Below are 14537 nucleotides of genomic sequence, written 5' to 3'. Positions count from 1 at the left end.
TCCTCTCTTAAATGTACTCCGATCATGCTTTTATCCTACCCCTCCTTTGAAACTGCCCTTATAAAAGTTTTCAATGACTTTAATATTGTGAAATCTAGTAAATTCTCAGTCCTCATCTCATTTGCCCTACCAGCAAGTGAGATTTCCTATTCCTTGAAACATTTTATCTTAGCTTCCAAGGCATGCTACCATCTTAGTTTTCCTCCTACCTCACTGACTATATCTTTTTAATGTTCTTTGCTGATGCTTCCTCATCTCTCCAGGGCTCAGCTCTTAGACTTCTTATCTTTTCTATCTTCACTTATTTCCTTGGTGATTTTATTCAGTCTCACGGGTTTAAATAACAATTTGTAGGCTGACAATTCCCATATTTATATCTCCAGCCTGGACCTCTCCCCTGAACTCCAGGCTCATATATCTAACTGCCTACTACTTGGATATTTAACAGACATCTCAGATTTAACGTGTCTCAAATTGAGCTCCTAATTTTCCTTCCAAATCTGTTTGTTCCTCCTACAATCTTGTCTATCTCAGTTAATGGCAACTCCATTCTTCTGGATAGGATTTTGGGTGACTTCCAGTTGAGTGTGATGGGTGGAAGGAAGAATGGGAGAAATGGGGCTGAACAGTTTCAGAAATAAGAGACAGGGAAGTAGAGTCCCAACTGTGTCCTAGACTTGGGGTTTACTGCTACTGTGAGATACTAGCTGAACGTCATCACTTTTTCATTCCCAATATGCAGCTGGTAAGAAAGAGAGAGAAAATAAGTGGGTGCTGTAATGAAGAATCTCAAGGGGAAGAGGCACTAAAGTGCCCCCACTATCTTGAGGATATCTTGAACTTAAACCGTGCCAGATGAGGAGACTGAAATGAGCAAGGACTAGACAAACAGGTTGTACAGTAATCATAAAACTGCTCTTGGCCCTGGATACGCAGACAGAACAAACACAACGGACACCATTACCTATGGACATATGGTCGATGCTCTAGCCCAAGGAATGGGAAAAGGAGGAAGGGAAATCACCATGGATGATGAAAGCTGAACATACGAACAATGTGGAGGAAGATAAAAGATGCATAGCTACTGTAGACTTGGAACTCTTCTCTATACTTAAAAAGCCATTTACTCGTCCACAGTCTCTTACCTGAAACCTCTAGGGCCAGATGTGGCTCAGAGTCAGAATTATTGGATTTTAGAAAGGTAATAGTGCAGATACTGTCTGTGTATTATGCATACTCACTATAATCAAACACATAATATTTCCCTAGTAAAATGCATGAATATTCCATACCAAGTCGGATTAATAAGAACTGTAAGTGGCCTCACATCAGTTTAAGTGAAGATCTAGCTCCCAAATGAGTTCAAGTCAGATAAGGTTTTGTGATCAATTCAGTTATCAAAAAACTTTGTTGGCCAGCCCCGGTGGCCTAGTGGTTAAGTTCGAGGTGCTCCACTTCAGTGGGCTGGGTTCAGTTCCCAGGTGCAGACCTGCATCACTCGTCTATCAGTGGCCATACTGTGGCGGCGGCTCACAAACAAAATAGAGGAAGACTGGCAACAGATGTTAGTTGAGGGCGAATCTTCCTCAGCAAAATGCAAAACAAAACAAAAAAACTTTGTTTTCAGAGATTTTGGACTTCAAAATTGTGAATAAGTGATTGAAGATCTGTACTAATTTCAACTTGGAAGAGCCTGAGCAAGACAAAATTATTGTCAACTTTAAGAAACAAGTACACGTAGGCCTCCGGAATTACACCTTTCATGAACTTTGGCAGAAGAAGAATAGCTTCAGGGCCACACGGTAAATCCAAGGAGGTAAAAGTTGATTCTTACCAGAAATGTAGAATCCATTTCTGCTGTCATCAGCACTATGCCCTTCTCTTCCTTAAGTTCAGGGTAGTGATATAAAATCAGCTGGCTGGCTGCAGCTTCCCCTCGGGTCTATAAGAAGGAACACTTATCAAGGCTCAATAAGGTACCATCACAACAAAACCGCAATTTCGGAGCAATAGAGTCTGGAGGAAATTCTGGCCCCTAACAGCCCCTTGGGTGGCTAATGAGTGGGACGACTGGTATGTGGGGGGATGGTCAGGCCTGCCAAGGCATGGTGAAACTGACAGTTTGCACAGTGTTATTTGTGTCTTCAATTGAAAAAGGTTTGGCTTTTTTCCCAGAAAATGTTTACAGTAGGCAGTGAATCCTTCATCATGGCCATATATTTAAAAACAAAACGGCACAAGCAGCTACCAAATCAAGTTCTAAAGAAAGCAATGTGCCTGTGTAATTGCCACTTTTATGGACTACTGCATTTCACAGTTGAAATCTACTACCCTTGGCTGGCTCTGAAGACTGAGCTCTTTTAAGCTGTAGCAAACAGCTGGAGAGTTTGCACATGGGCCAGATTTGTAATGTGCAGTTTTAAAATATAATCTTGGTGAGAGGAAGCGGGGAAAGAAGAATGGGAACACCATAATTTCAGGAAAAATGGACAGGGCAGTGGTTACCAGACTTCAGTTCAGACTAGGAAGAGAGGCTAGGTTCAAAGCTAAAGCCCTCATGCAGTGCAGGAGAAAACAACTATACATTCAAAAAAGATCTCTGGGGGGCCGGCCTCATGGCCGAGTGGTTAAGTTCGCATGCTCTGCTCCGGCGACCCAGGGTCTCGCTAGTTCAGATCCTGGGCGCAGACATGGCACCGCCCATCAGGCCACGCTGAGGTGGTGTCCTACACAGCACAACCAGAAGGACCACAACTACGAAGTACAACTATGTACTGGGAGGCTTTGGGGAGAAGAAGAAGAAGGAAAAAAAAATTGGCAACAGATTTTAGCTCAGGTGCCAACCTTTAAAAAAAAAAAGAGGGGCCGGCTCGGTGGCCCAGTGATTAAGTTCGCACGCTCCGCTGCGGCGGCCCAGGGTTCGGATCCTGGGCGCGGACATGGCACCGCTCATCAGGCCACATTGAGGCGGCGTCCCACATCCCACAACTAGAAGGACAGGCGACTAAGATATACAACTGTGTGCGGGGGGCGTTTGGGGAAATAAAGCAGAAAAAAAAAAAAGATTGGCAACAGTTGTTAGCCCAGGTGCCAATCTTTAAAAAAAATAATAAAATAAAAAATTAAAAAAAAAAGAGAAACTCCCTTAAGAGTATTTCTTTAAAAAAAAAGATCTCTGGGTTTCATCTCTAAAATTTCAGGAATAGTCTTTTTAATTTATCAGTACCTAACTGTTGCGATGGTACTCTTAAAAGTTCAGCCTCTCAGTTCTCCCGAACATACTTCAAATATACTGATCATTTTGATCATAATTAGGTTTCTGGATCTTTTTCCTATACTTGTATGTGAGCTTCACGAGAGCAGAGACCTTGTCTACAAGATCTCCAAGTCCTAGCATAGTTTCCAACACAACAGCACAATGGTTAAGTTCATAGACTTTGGAATCAATAACTTAGAATCAATTAATCCCAGCTCTACCATTTATTAGCAGTGTGAACGAACTTCTCTGAGCCCACTTTCTTCTCTGTAAATAGAAATAAGAATAGTATCTATCTCCTGGGATATTTGTGAGGATTAAATGATATAATGTATATAAAACATCTGGCACATGGTAAGGACATCAAATATTGGTTATTATACTATGTGTCCCATAAATGACTGTTGGATTAGGGGCCGGCCCCATGGCCGAGTCTTTAAGTTCACGCACTCTGCTTCGGCGGCCCAAGGTTTGTTGGTTCAGATCCTGGGTGTGGACCTACACACAGCTCATCAAGCCATGTTGTGGTGGCATCTCACATGGAAGAACTAGAATGAACTACAACTAGGATACACAACTATGCGCTGGGCTTTGGGGAGAAGAAAAAAAAAAAGGAGGAAGGTTGGCAACAGATGTTAGCTCAGGGCCAATCTTGCTCACCAAAAAAAAGTATACTTAAAAAAAAGTATTGTTGGATGAGTTATAAAATAAAGTGAAAGCTGCCTCCTCATTCTATTTTTTCCTTCCTTTTTTTTTTAACAAATATTTTACAATTTTTGGATACAATCACAAGGAATATAGTCATGAGCAAACCCTCATTCTATTTTGTACTCTCTTTACTCCAGCTTTAAAGCCATTATAATATATGCTTGTTTTTGCCAGATTTGGCCTCCAAATAAATAATAGCAATTCTAGTCATGATCTAATTTAAAATACTGACTTATTTTAAAAGTGTCAAATGCTGTGGATTGAATTTCTCAATCTAATATTCTGGAATAAAACAAAGAAAAAGAAAGGAAAGAGAGAAGCAAAAAACCCAACATCTATGGATTGGAAACTATGCATCTAGCACCATGGAAAGTGCTGACCTGGTTAAAAAGACACAAGACACAGAACTTACCTTAAGGTTAAAAAGATAACCATCATAACTCACCTATGTTTGTTAAGCAAGGCACATGTAGGAAATGTCTGGGGAAGAGATAGGAGAGAGCCAGAAGTACCCTGAGAACATGTTTTGGTGTCTTTTCCAATTTTTAGCTATTGAGTAGGCCTAGAAAGCTAGCCCAACATCAAAACACAATCATTCACAGCAAATACTCCTGGGAGTTGGTAGATATTCTGTGTCCTCAAGCCTCAGCAGGTGCTCGTGTTCCCAAAAGGGGTGGCATCTTTCCTCTAGGGGATGAGCACAAGCCACCTACCTGAATATTTATAAGTGCAGTGAAGTGGAGCTCAGCACCTGTCCACTGTCCTACAAAGAACTCATAGCCTTCCCTTCTCGGCAGTGCACAGAGAAACTGTGGGAAACACACACACAAGGAGACAGATGAATAAATAAAATCATTTGCTCCGTGTTCAACCACCTGGATCATTCACTTCTTCAATGTTTGGTTTTTAAAACATTTTTTAAAATTATGAAATTCCTAGGGATAATATAACAAACATGCATATATTTTGCAACCCATCTAAGAAAGAATGCGTTAGAGATCCAATTGAAGCTCTCTGTAACCCATTCTAATCCCATTCCAGGGTAACATCTATTCTGCATCTTGTGTCTGTCATTCTCCCTCAGGTTTTTATACTTTTAATGTATGGTATGTGTATATCCATAAACAAGAAACAGTACTGTTTGCATGTTTAAAAACTTAAATCTTATCAAACTATATGTATACTTTTACAGCTTGCTTTTTTCACTTCACAGTATACTTCTGAGATTTATCCATGTTGATAAATATAACTCCAATTCAGTAATTTTCACTGTTGTATGGAATTCTACTACAGAAATTTACCATAATTTATCTATTCCTCTATTGATGAACATTTGGGTCTTTTTCAATTTCTAAACTTTGTAATGCTGCTGAATTAACTTTTGTTCCAATTATTGTAATCACTTCATATTCTCTCATCTGAGGCTGATACTGGAATATGGCTCCAAACACAAGAAATGATGAATTTTATGCTTGAGGTGTTTAGAATTGGGGATGAGTGTGGAGAAGAGAATGGTGCCAGAACAAAATGAAGTATAATCAGTCCAATATGCATTAGTCATGGAGTCGTATCCTTCTTGCCAACCACTCAGGCTCTGTTTTACTATTATTAGATGAGATAACTTCAGTGACTATCTAATAGCTGATCCATTATTAGGGAAAAAATTTTTCTTTAGAGCTTTATTGAGGTATACTTGAAGTAAAGTAAGTTGCACATATTTAAAGTGTACAATTATATGAGTTTTGACATTTGTATACTGTGAAACTATTACCACAATCAACATAATGAACATATCGATCATCTCCAAAAATTTCTCCAAAAAGTCTGTTTGTAATTCACACCTCTCTCTCCCCAACTGTCCCTAAGCAACTACTGATTTGATTTTTGTCATTATCAGCCAGTCTGCATTTTCTAGAATTTTGTATAAATGGAACCATAAAATCGTACTTTTTGCGTTGGCTTCTTTCAGTCAGCATAATTGTTTTATGATCTATCCACCTTACTGCATATATCAAGAGTTCATTTCTTCTTATTGCTGAATATTATTCCACTGTATATGTATATGTACACACATACACAGTTTCTTTATTCACTTACCTGTGATAGGTCTGGATATTTTTCAGTATTTGGATATTATAAATAAAGCTGTTATGAACGTTTGTGTACAAGGCATTGTATGGACACATGCTTTCAGGTCTCTTGGGAAAATATCTAGAAGTAGAATGGCTGGGTAGTATGGCAGGTATATGCTTAACTTGTAAAGAAACTGCCAGACTGTTTTCTAGTGGTTGTACTATTTCCCATTATTACCAGCAGTATATCAGAGTTCTAGTCGCTCCATATCCTCACCAATACTTGGTATGGTCAGTCTTTTAAATTTTAGTCGTTCTAGTGGTATCTCACTGTGGTTTTAATTTGCATTCCCATTATGACTAATGATGTCGAGCAACTTTTCAGGTACTTATCTGCCATTCCACCTTGTTGGTGTATTGTCTGAATCTTTTGCCATTTTTTTGGGTGTTTTTTTTTAATTCATGTCATAATAGTTTATAATACTGTGAAATTTCAGTTGTACATTATTATTTGTCAGCCACCATATATATGTGCCCCTTTAGCCACCATGTCCAGCTCCCAACCCCTTTCCCCTCTGGTAACCACTCATCTGTTCTCTTTGTCCATGTGTTTGCTTATCTTCCAAATATGAGTGAAATCATATGGTGTTTGTCTTTCTCTGTCTGGCTTATCTCACTTAACATAATACCCTCACTTTCTATCCATGTTGCTGTGAATGGGACAGTTTTTCTTTTTTTATGGCTGAGTAAATATTCCATTGTATATATACACACACACACACACACACACACACACACACACACACACACACACACACACACACACACACATATATATATCTATACACACACACCACTCTTCTTTATCCATTCATCAGTCAGTGGGCACTTGGGTTGCTTCCACATCTTGGCTATTGCAAGTAATGCTGCAATGAACATACAGGCGCATAAGTCTCTTTGAATTGTTGATTTCAAGTTCTTTGGAGAAATACCCAGTAGTGGGATAGCTGGGTTGTATGGTATTTCAATTTTTAGTTTTTTGAGAAGTCTCCATACTGTTTTCCATAGTGGTTGTACCATTTGCATTCCCACCAGCAGTGTATGAGGGTTTCCTTTTCTCCACATCCTCCAACATTTGTTGTTTTTTGTCTTGATAATTATAGCCATTCTAACAGGTATAAGGTGATATCTCGTTGTAGTTTTGATTTGCATTTCCCTGATGATTAGTGAGGTTGAACATCTTTTCATGCATCTGTTGGCCATCTGTATATCTTCTTTGGAAAAATGTCTGGGGGCTGGCCACGTGGCATAGCGGTTAAGTTCTTAGGCTCTGCTTTGGTGGCTCAGGGTTCACCAGTTCAGATCCTGGGTGTGGACCTTGATAAGCACCACTTATCAAGCCATGCTATGGCAGGCCTCCCACATATAAAATAGAGGAAGATGGGCACGGATGTTAGCTCAGGGCCAATCTCCCTCAGCAAAAAGAGGAGGATTGGCAGCGGATGTTAGCTCAGGGCTAATCTTTCTCAAAAAGAAAAGAAAAGAAAAATGTCTGTTCATATCCTTTGCCCATTTTTTGATCAGGTTGTTTGTTTTTAGTTGTTGCGTTGTATGAGTTCTTTATATATTTTGGAGATTAACCCCTCATCGGATACATGATTTGCAAATATTTTCTCCCAGTTGGTGGGCTGTCTTTTCATTTTGTTCATGGTTTCCTTTGCATTGCAGAAGCGCTTTAGTCTGATGAAGTCTCATTTGTTTATTTTTTCTTTTGTTTCCCTTGCCTGAGTAGATATGATATTTGAAAAGACCCTTTTAAGACTGATGTCAGAGTGTATTGCCTATATTTTCTTCTAGAAGTTTTATGGTTTCACGTCTTACCTTCAAGTCCTTGATCCATTTTGCGTTTATTTTTGTGTATGGCATAAGACAATGGTCTACTTTCATTCGTTTGCATGTGGCTGTCCAGTTTTCCCAACGCCATTTATTGAAGAGACTTTCCTTTCTCCGTTGTATGTTCTTAGCTCCCTGTCGAAGATTAGCTGTCTGTATATGTGTGGTTTTATTTCTGGGCTTTCAATTCTGTTCCATTGACCTGTGTGTCTGTTTTTGTACCAGTACCATGCTGTTTTGATTACTATAGCTTTTTAGTATATTTTGAAGTCAGGGATTATGATGCCTCAAGCTTTGTTTCTTTTTCTCAGGATTGCTTCAGCTATTTAGGGTATTTTGTTACCCCATGTGAATCTTAGGATTCTTTGTTCTATTTCCGTGGAGAATGTCATTGGGATTCTGATTGGGATTGCAATGAATCTGTAGATTGCTTTAGGTAGTATGGACATTTTAACTATGTTTATTCTTCCAATCCATGTGCATGGAATATCTTTCCATTTCTTTATGTTGTCATCGATTTCTTTCAATAATATAGTTTTCATTGTATAGGTCTTTTACCTCCTTGGTTAAATTTATTCCTAGATATTTTATTCCTTTTTTTTTTCTTTAGGAAGATTAGCCCTGAGCTAACATCTGCCAATCCTCCTCTTTTTGCTGAGGAAGACTGGCCCTGAGCTAACATCCATGCCCATCTTCCTCTACTTTATATGTGGGACGCCTACCCCAGCATGGCATGCCAAGCGGTGCCATGTCCGCACCCGGGATCCGAACTGGCAAATCCCAGGCCACCAAAGCGGAACATGTGCACTTGACCGCTGCGCCACCAGGCCGGCCCCAAGATATTTTATTCTTTTTGTTACGACTGTAAATGGGATTGTATTCTTGAGTTGTCTGTTAGTTCATTATTAAAGTATAGATATGCAACTGATTTTTCTAAGTTGATTTTGTACCCTGCAACTTTGCTGTAGTTGTTGATTATTTCTAATAGTTTTCTCATGAATTCTTTAGGGTTTTCTATATATAAAATCGTATCGTCTGCAAACAGTGAGAGTTTCACTTCCTCCTTGCTAATGTGGATACCTCTTCTTTTTCTTGCTTAATTGCTCTGGCCAAAACTTCCAGTACTATGTTGAATAAGAGTGGTGAGAGAGGTTTTGCCCAGGTAGCTTGTCCTCTCACTATTAAGTTGTAAGAGTTTTTAATGTCTTCCAGATACAAGTCAGTTGTCAATATATGTCTTGCAAATATCTTTGCCCACTCTGTGCCTTGTTTTTTCATTTTCATAACAATGTCTTTTGAAAAGTAGAACATTTTAATTTTTTTTATCATGGTAAAATATACATAACATAAAAGTTACCAATTTAACTATTTTTAAGTGTACAATTCAGTGGCATTAAGTACATTAATGCCATCCATCTCCAGAATTTTTTTCATCTTCCCAAACTGAAACTCCATACCCATTAAACAGTTAACTCCCTGCCCCCCTTCCTCCCAGCCCCTAGCAACCACCATTCTACTTTCTGTCTATAAATTTGACTACTCTAGTACTTCATATAAATGGAATCATACAGTATTTGTCTTTTTGTGATATATTTTTGTGGTATATTCCATTTAGCCTAATGTCTACAAGGTTCATCCATGCTGTAGCATGTGTCAGAATTTCCTTCCTTTTTAAGGCTGAGTAATATTCTGTGTATTTATTTATACCCCCTTTTGTTTATCCATTAATCTATCAATGGACACTTGGATTGGTTCCAACTTTTGGCTATTGTGGCTAATAGTGCTATGAACATGGGTAGACAAATAGAAAAATTAAACTTTAATGAAATCTAATTTATTGATTTTTTTCTTTTATAGTTTGTGCTTTTTGTGACATACTTAAATCTTTGCCAAGCCCAAGATCACTAAGATTCAATCTAAGATTGTTTTTTCTAGAAGTTATATTTACATCTATGATCTGTTTTGAGTTAACTTTTGGATCTAGGGTGAGTAAGAATAGAGGTTCATCTTTTTCCTTATAGATATCCAATTGTTTTGCACTATTTGTTAGAAAGATTATCCTTTTCCCATTTAATTACCTCATCATCTTTCCTGAAAAACAAGTGACCACACATATGTTGGTCTATTTCTGGATTCTCTATCCTGTTCCAGTGATCTATATGTTTATCCTTATGCCAATACCACAGTGTCTTCATCACTGTAGCTTTATGATAAGTCTTGAAATCAGGTCACGTAAGTTTTCTAACTTGGTTCTTTTTCAAAATTGTTTTGTCATTCTAGGTCCTTTGGATGTCCAAATAAATTTGTATAATCAGCTTGTCAATTTCTTTAAAAAATTATTTCTTGGGATTATATTCAATACGGAGATCAACCGGGGAGAAATGACAATAATATTGAGTCATCCAATCCATGAACATGATATATCCCTCCATTTACTTTTATTTTCTCTCAGCAATGTTTGTAAATTGTTTTTGAGAATTCTAGAAATTATTACTGACATCAAGTCAGCTGGTCTACCTCACCTATTCCCTTTTCTTCAGGTCTTCTGGCAGCTTATTACTCTAGTGACAATCTCATAATTCCTTTTAAGCACATACAATCAGGACAGCACGGCCAAAACTGTAAAGAAAACTGACAATAAGACAGCAACTTAAAGAAGGTTGAAAATATTAAGGTCTCAGGTGCTGCATCCAACGTTCACTTATATTGATAGATTAAGATCCAGATCAGAAAGGGCTGAGATGGGTCAGAGAGCCAAAAAGGCAGAGACATACTGGGCCAAACCCATGTGATTTCATAAGGCTGAAAGTCTCACGTATCAATACAATCAACATATGAGCATCTTTGTTAAATAAACAGAGCACTATAACATGTGAGACAGTATGAAGCATGAAGAGGTTGGTTAGAAAACATCCTTGTTTGGCAGCATTGATAAGCAATCCTCATGGTCAACAGAAACTTACTGTTGGACAGGACTGAGCCCGGTTCCAGATCAAATCAAACTTCTCTTCCTGTAGGTTGGAAAAGAATAAAATTCACAAACAGGAAAACATAAAAGGCCAGAGTCACATTTAAATTCACCAGTACTGCACTCTAGAACTAAAATACCACTAAAACAATCTCTTAAGTTCCATCATTTACAAATCCCTCTTACGACAGAGAGGAAAAACCAAGATGTATGCTTTGCTGTTCAATGTCAGAATTACACCTCAAGAGTGGATACTCCAAATATTCCAAACTCTCCAGGGGATTCTGACAAATGTCAGAGATGTCAGGTCACTAAGTCTGTCTGAGGAAGAGCTAACAAGGCCTGTCTAAACAATGAATCAGTACGAGAGAGCTAAAATATCATGAAAAGTGCAGATCCTTTTGGCTGTTGAACTCCTGCAGGGCAAGGGCATATACGTATAAGAGGCAGAAAACCCAACTCTCACAACAACCAAAGGGCCTGGCTTTATTTTTCTGTCTGTAAGTTTTCCCCCTTAATCTTACACTTACACATGTAAGCTCAGTATAATATGTATATATTTATCTATTTGCTTGATAAAAACTTAACCTAAGCTCCTTCCTCTTCAGGGAAGAAGAAGAACAATTAAAGAACTAGCTGATAACCCAGTACAGTACTTCAAATGCTTTCTTATGATAAAAGCCAATAGGACATTAAACCAAAAGAAGACAGCAACACCCGTTCCTAGTCACAGATCTCAATGGTCAAGCAGTGGCCAGTAACTATTTCCAAGACAGCAATTTCGAGAAAGGGAAAAAAACCAAGAAAATGCCACTTGCTAAAGGGAAATGCCAGAAAAAGACTAGGAGGAGGTTCCAAGTCAGCTCAGGTATAGGTCACTTAAGACAAGAAGGGAAGAAAGCCATGCTAGAGGTCCTGTCTTAAATTCCAATAGCTCGGTTGGAAAACAGCAAAGAGAAATAAAAGACTTGGAAATTGGAAGCTTGGAAATTGCTCAACATGAACTTACACCATGCTCCCTTGTCAGAGACTTGACTCAAAGAGACATTTCTAAACCAGAGAAAGGAAAAACAAGAGCCATAAATATACCATATGGAGCTCCCAATCTTTGGTGTTTAGGGCATAATAAAAACCCTCAGAGCTATAAAGGCAAGTTCTCAAGAGGCAATAAACGTAGGAAAAGTAAAGGCAACTGCCTGCTAAGGTTAGAGACCTGACCTTCATGCTATAACACTTTCATTTTTCCCTCCAAACTACTTACAGGAATAACTGCATAGACTGTATCTTTTGCTGCAAAATACTGCTGCCAAATCTGTACAAAAAAGAGAGAGTGTCTGTGACATGTGGGTAATCTTTTCAATCTGCGCCACGAAATGGTGACAGCTTTCATTGCTCAGAGTAATATGCTATTTGATAACAGGGAGGAAAACCCAATGTAATGCTTTTATTACTGGTACATGATTACAAAAAAGATTTAATACCATCTACTCTTCTAGATGATTAAACTGTAACTCTTAATAACAAATTCCTGTCAGAGAAATGGACTCTATGACCTTATTAATCATTTCTCTTAAGAAGTGCCTTGGGTGTAACAGACAAGCTCTTTTTTTCATATCTTCTCTCTTCCCTCCCAAAACTCATACTCCCCAGCACATGTGGGCATTCTCAGAGAGCCAGGATATCAGTCATTCAGAACCCAGGGTGTGGAGTCAGGGGGACCTAGATGCAAATCCCAGGTCTAATCATTTGCTGGCTATGCTACTTTGGGCAAATTACTGAAAATCACTAAATAACATCAATATAATCGTCAATAAAATAGCAATAATATCAACCTCACAGGACTGCTGTGAAGACTAGGTGAAATAATGTAGGTTTGTGCTTAGCACAACAGAATTACAATGCAAACCAGAGCCCAGGTGTTCTGAGGGCAACAAAGAGGCACTTAACCCAAGTAAGGGAACAAGTGCCAGAGGAAGGGACACTGGAGCTACATCCTAAAGGATGATCAGGAGTCAAACAGGTGAATGGGGATGCTGGGGAGATAAACAGATAGAAGATAAGAGATGTATTCTAAGCAGAGAACAGCATTAGCAGAGCCACAGAAGTTGGGACAGGCATCATAGCCAAGGCAACACCTGAGTGAGCTGATGTTAAACAACGGGTCACCCTCCTTTAGAGTTGCTCTGCTTTGTCAACATCCCCATTAAAATGGGGGGCCCTAACTGGAGACATTAATCAAAGTGTGATCTAACCAACACAGAACACAGAAGGACTGTTATCTCCTAAGACCCGGGCAAGTCACTCTACCAATGCAGCCTGAGGCTGCTTTTTTTTTTTTTTCCCGCATGTTAAAACACTGTCCTCTCATTTTAAGGAGAGCATATCCTGCTTATTTTTATTTAATTTATATTAGTAGATAGTTTATGAATCAACAATGAATATGAGACTCATGGATGTTTCCTAACATAGTTGACCTTGGTTACTCAAAATTATTTTAACGAACAAATTTTTATTAAAATTATAGGTCTGAACGGTATCTGTCATGTGATCAGCCCTCCTGGGCTGGCTTCTCCCTCCCCTAAAGGACATGCTTGGTGTCTACTTTCCATTGGCAACTCTTCCCAAAGGCACAGTTGAGGTCTCCCTGAGACTTTGCATGAGCCTCTATTAACAGAAGTTAGAACCCTGTGTTGTCCTTATTTGTCTTTGTGTCTGTCCTTCCACTGGGCTAAAAACCCCTTGAGAGTAGGGAGTTCTCTCACTTGTTTCCATGTCTGGCACAGAGCCTGACATTTAATAGGTATTCAACAAATGCTTGCTGAAATGAAATGAATGATAAAGCACCCAAAGGAAACCCATGGCAACTGGCACAACTTCTCGTAAGGGAGTATGACGCAGAGTCAACAGATAGGGGTTGAGTCCCAGCTCTACCACTGACTAAGTTACTTAATCTCTTTAAGTTACAGTTTCCTCAGTTGTAAATTGGGAATAATAGCACTTACTTTACAAGATGACTATTAGAATTTAATGAAATAGTGCATATGAAGAACTAAGTCAGTTCCTAACACACAGTACACTGCTTTTATTATATTCTGATTCTCTCAATCTACCTAAAATGTAATTCATGGATCTATAAGGGATGCCAATAAATAGCTTTCTATAGCATAATTAGAGAAAAGATTCATAGACATGAAAATTTAAATAGCAATGCAAAGCAACGCACAATGGAATGACCAAACAGGCAGGATAGATCATGAATGCTCTGAAGGAAGGTGTCCAGGAAGCTTCCTGCAGGAGGTCCTATAATAATGGAGGACTCTGAATGCCCGGTAAAGGAATATGGGAAGTCAATGAACATTTGTGAGCAGGTTACTTACATAATATTTATTTTTATTCATTTATTTAAAAACACAAATATAGCACTTACTCTGTGCCAGGCACTGTTCTAAGTACTTTACAAATATTGTTTAATTACCCAAATAACTCTATGAGGTAAGTACTATTATCTCCACGTTATAGATGTGGAAACTAAGGCCCAGAGAGGTTAACTAACTTATCAAAGTCATACAGCTCATAAGTGGCAGAGCTAGGACTTAAAGCAGGCAGCTTGGTTCTGGAGTTTGTGTTCTTAACCAACACA

At 38.7% G+C, this 14537-nt stretch overlaps 1 protein-coding gene across 2 annotated transcripts in view; it reads right to left on the bottom strand.

Moving 5' to 3' along the window:
* The window catches only part of ATPAF1 (ATP synthase mitochondrial F1 complex assembly factor 1), a 29151-nt gene that overhangs the window by 6134 nt on the left and 8480 nt on the right, over window positions 1–14537 (bottom strand). Inside the window, exons 5-8 of one of the 2 annotated variants that reach the window (XM_014827891.3) lie at window positions 12159–12209; window positions 10893–10940; window positions 4678–4773; window positions 1835–1942 (exon numbers count right to left, since the gene is read on the bottom strand). In XM_014827891.3, coding sequence (XP_014683377.3) covers window positions 1835–1942; window positions 4678–4773; window positions 10893–10940; window positions 12159–12209 — 303 coding nt within the window. The remainder of the gene's footprint in view (window positions 1–1834; window positions 1943–4677; window positions 4774–10892; window positions 10941–12158; window positions 12210–14537) is intronic. The other variant, XM_070509996.1, reaches the window with a different exon arrangement.

Source organism: Equus asinus, chromosome 5 (genome assembly GCF_041296235.1).
Source record: "Equus asinus isolate D_3611 breed Donkey chromosome 5, EquAss-T2T_v2, whole genome shotgun sequence".
NCBI lineage: Eukaryota > Metazoa > Chordata > Mammalia > Perissodactyla > Equidae > Equus > Equus asinus.
Note: the sequence above shows the minus strand (reverse complement) of the source record. Positions and strands in the feature narration are given on the sequence as shown.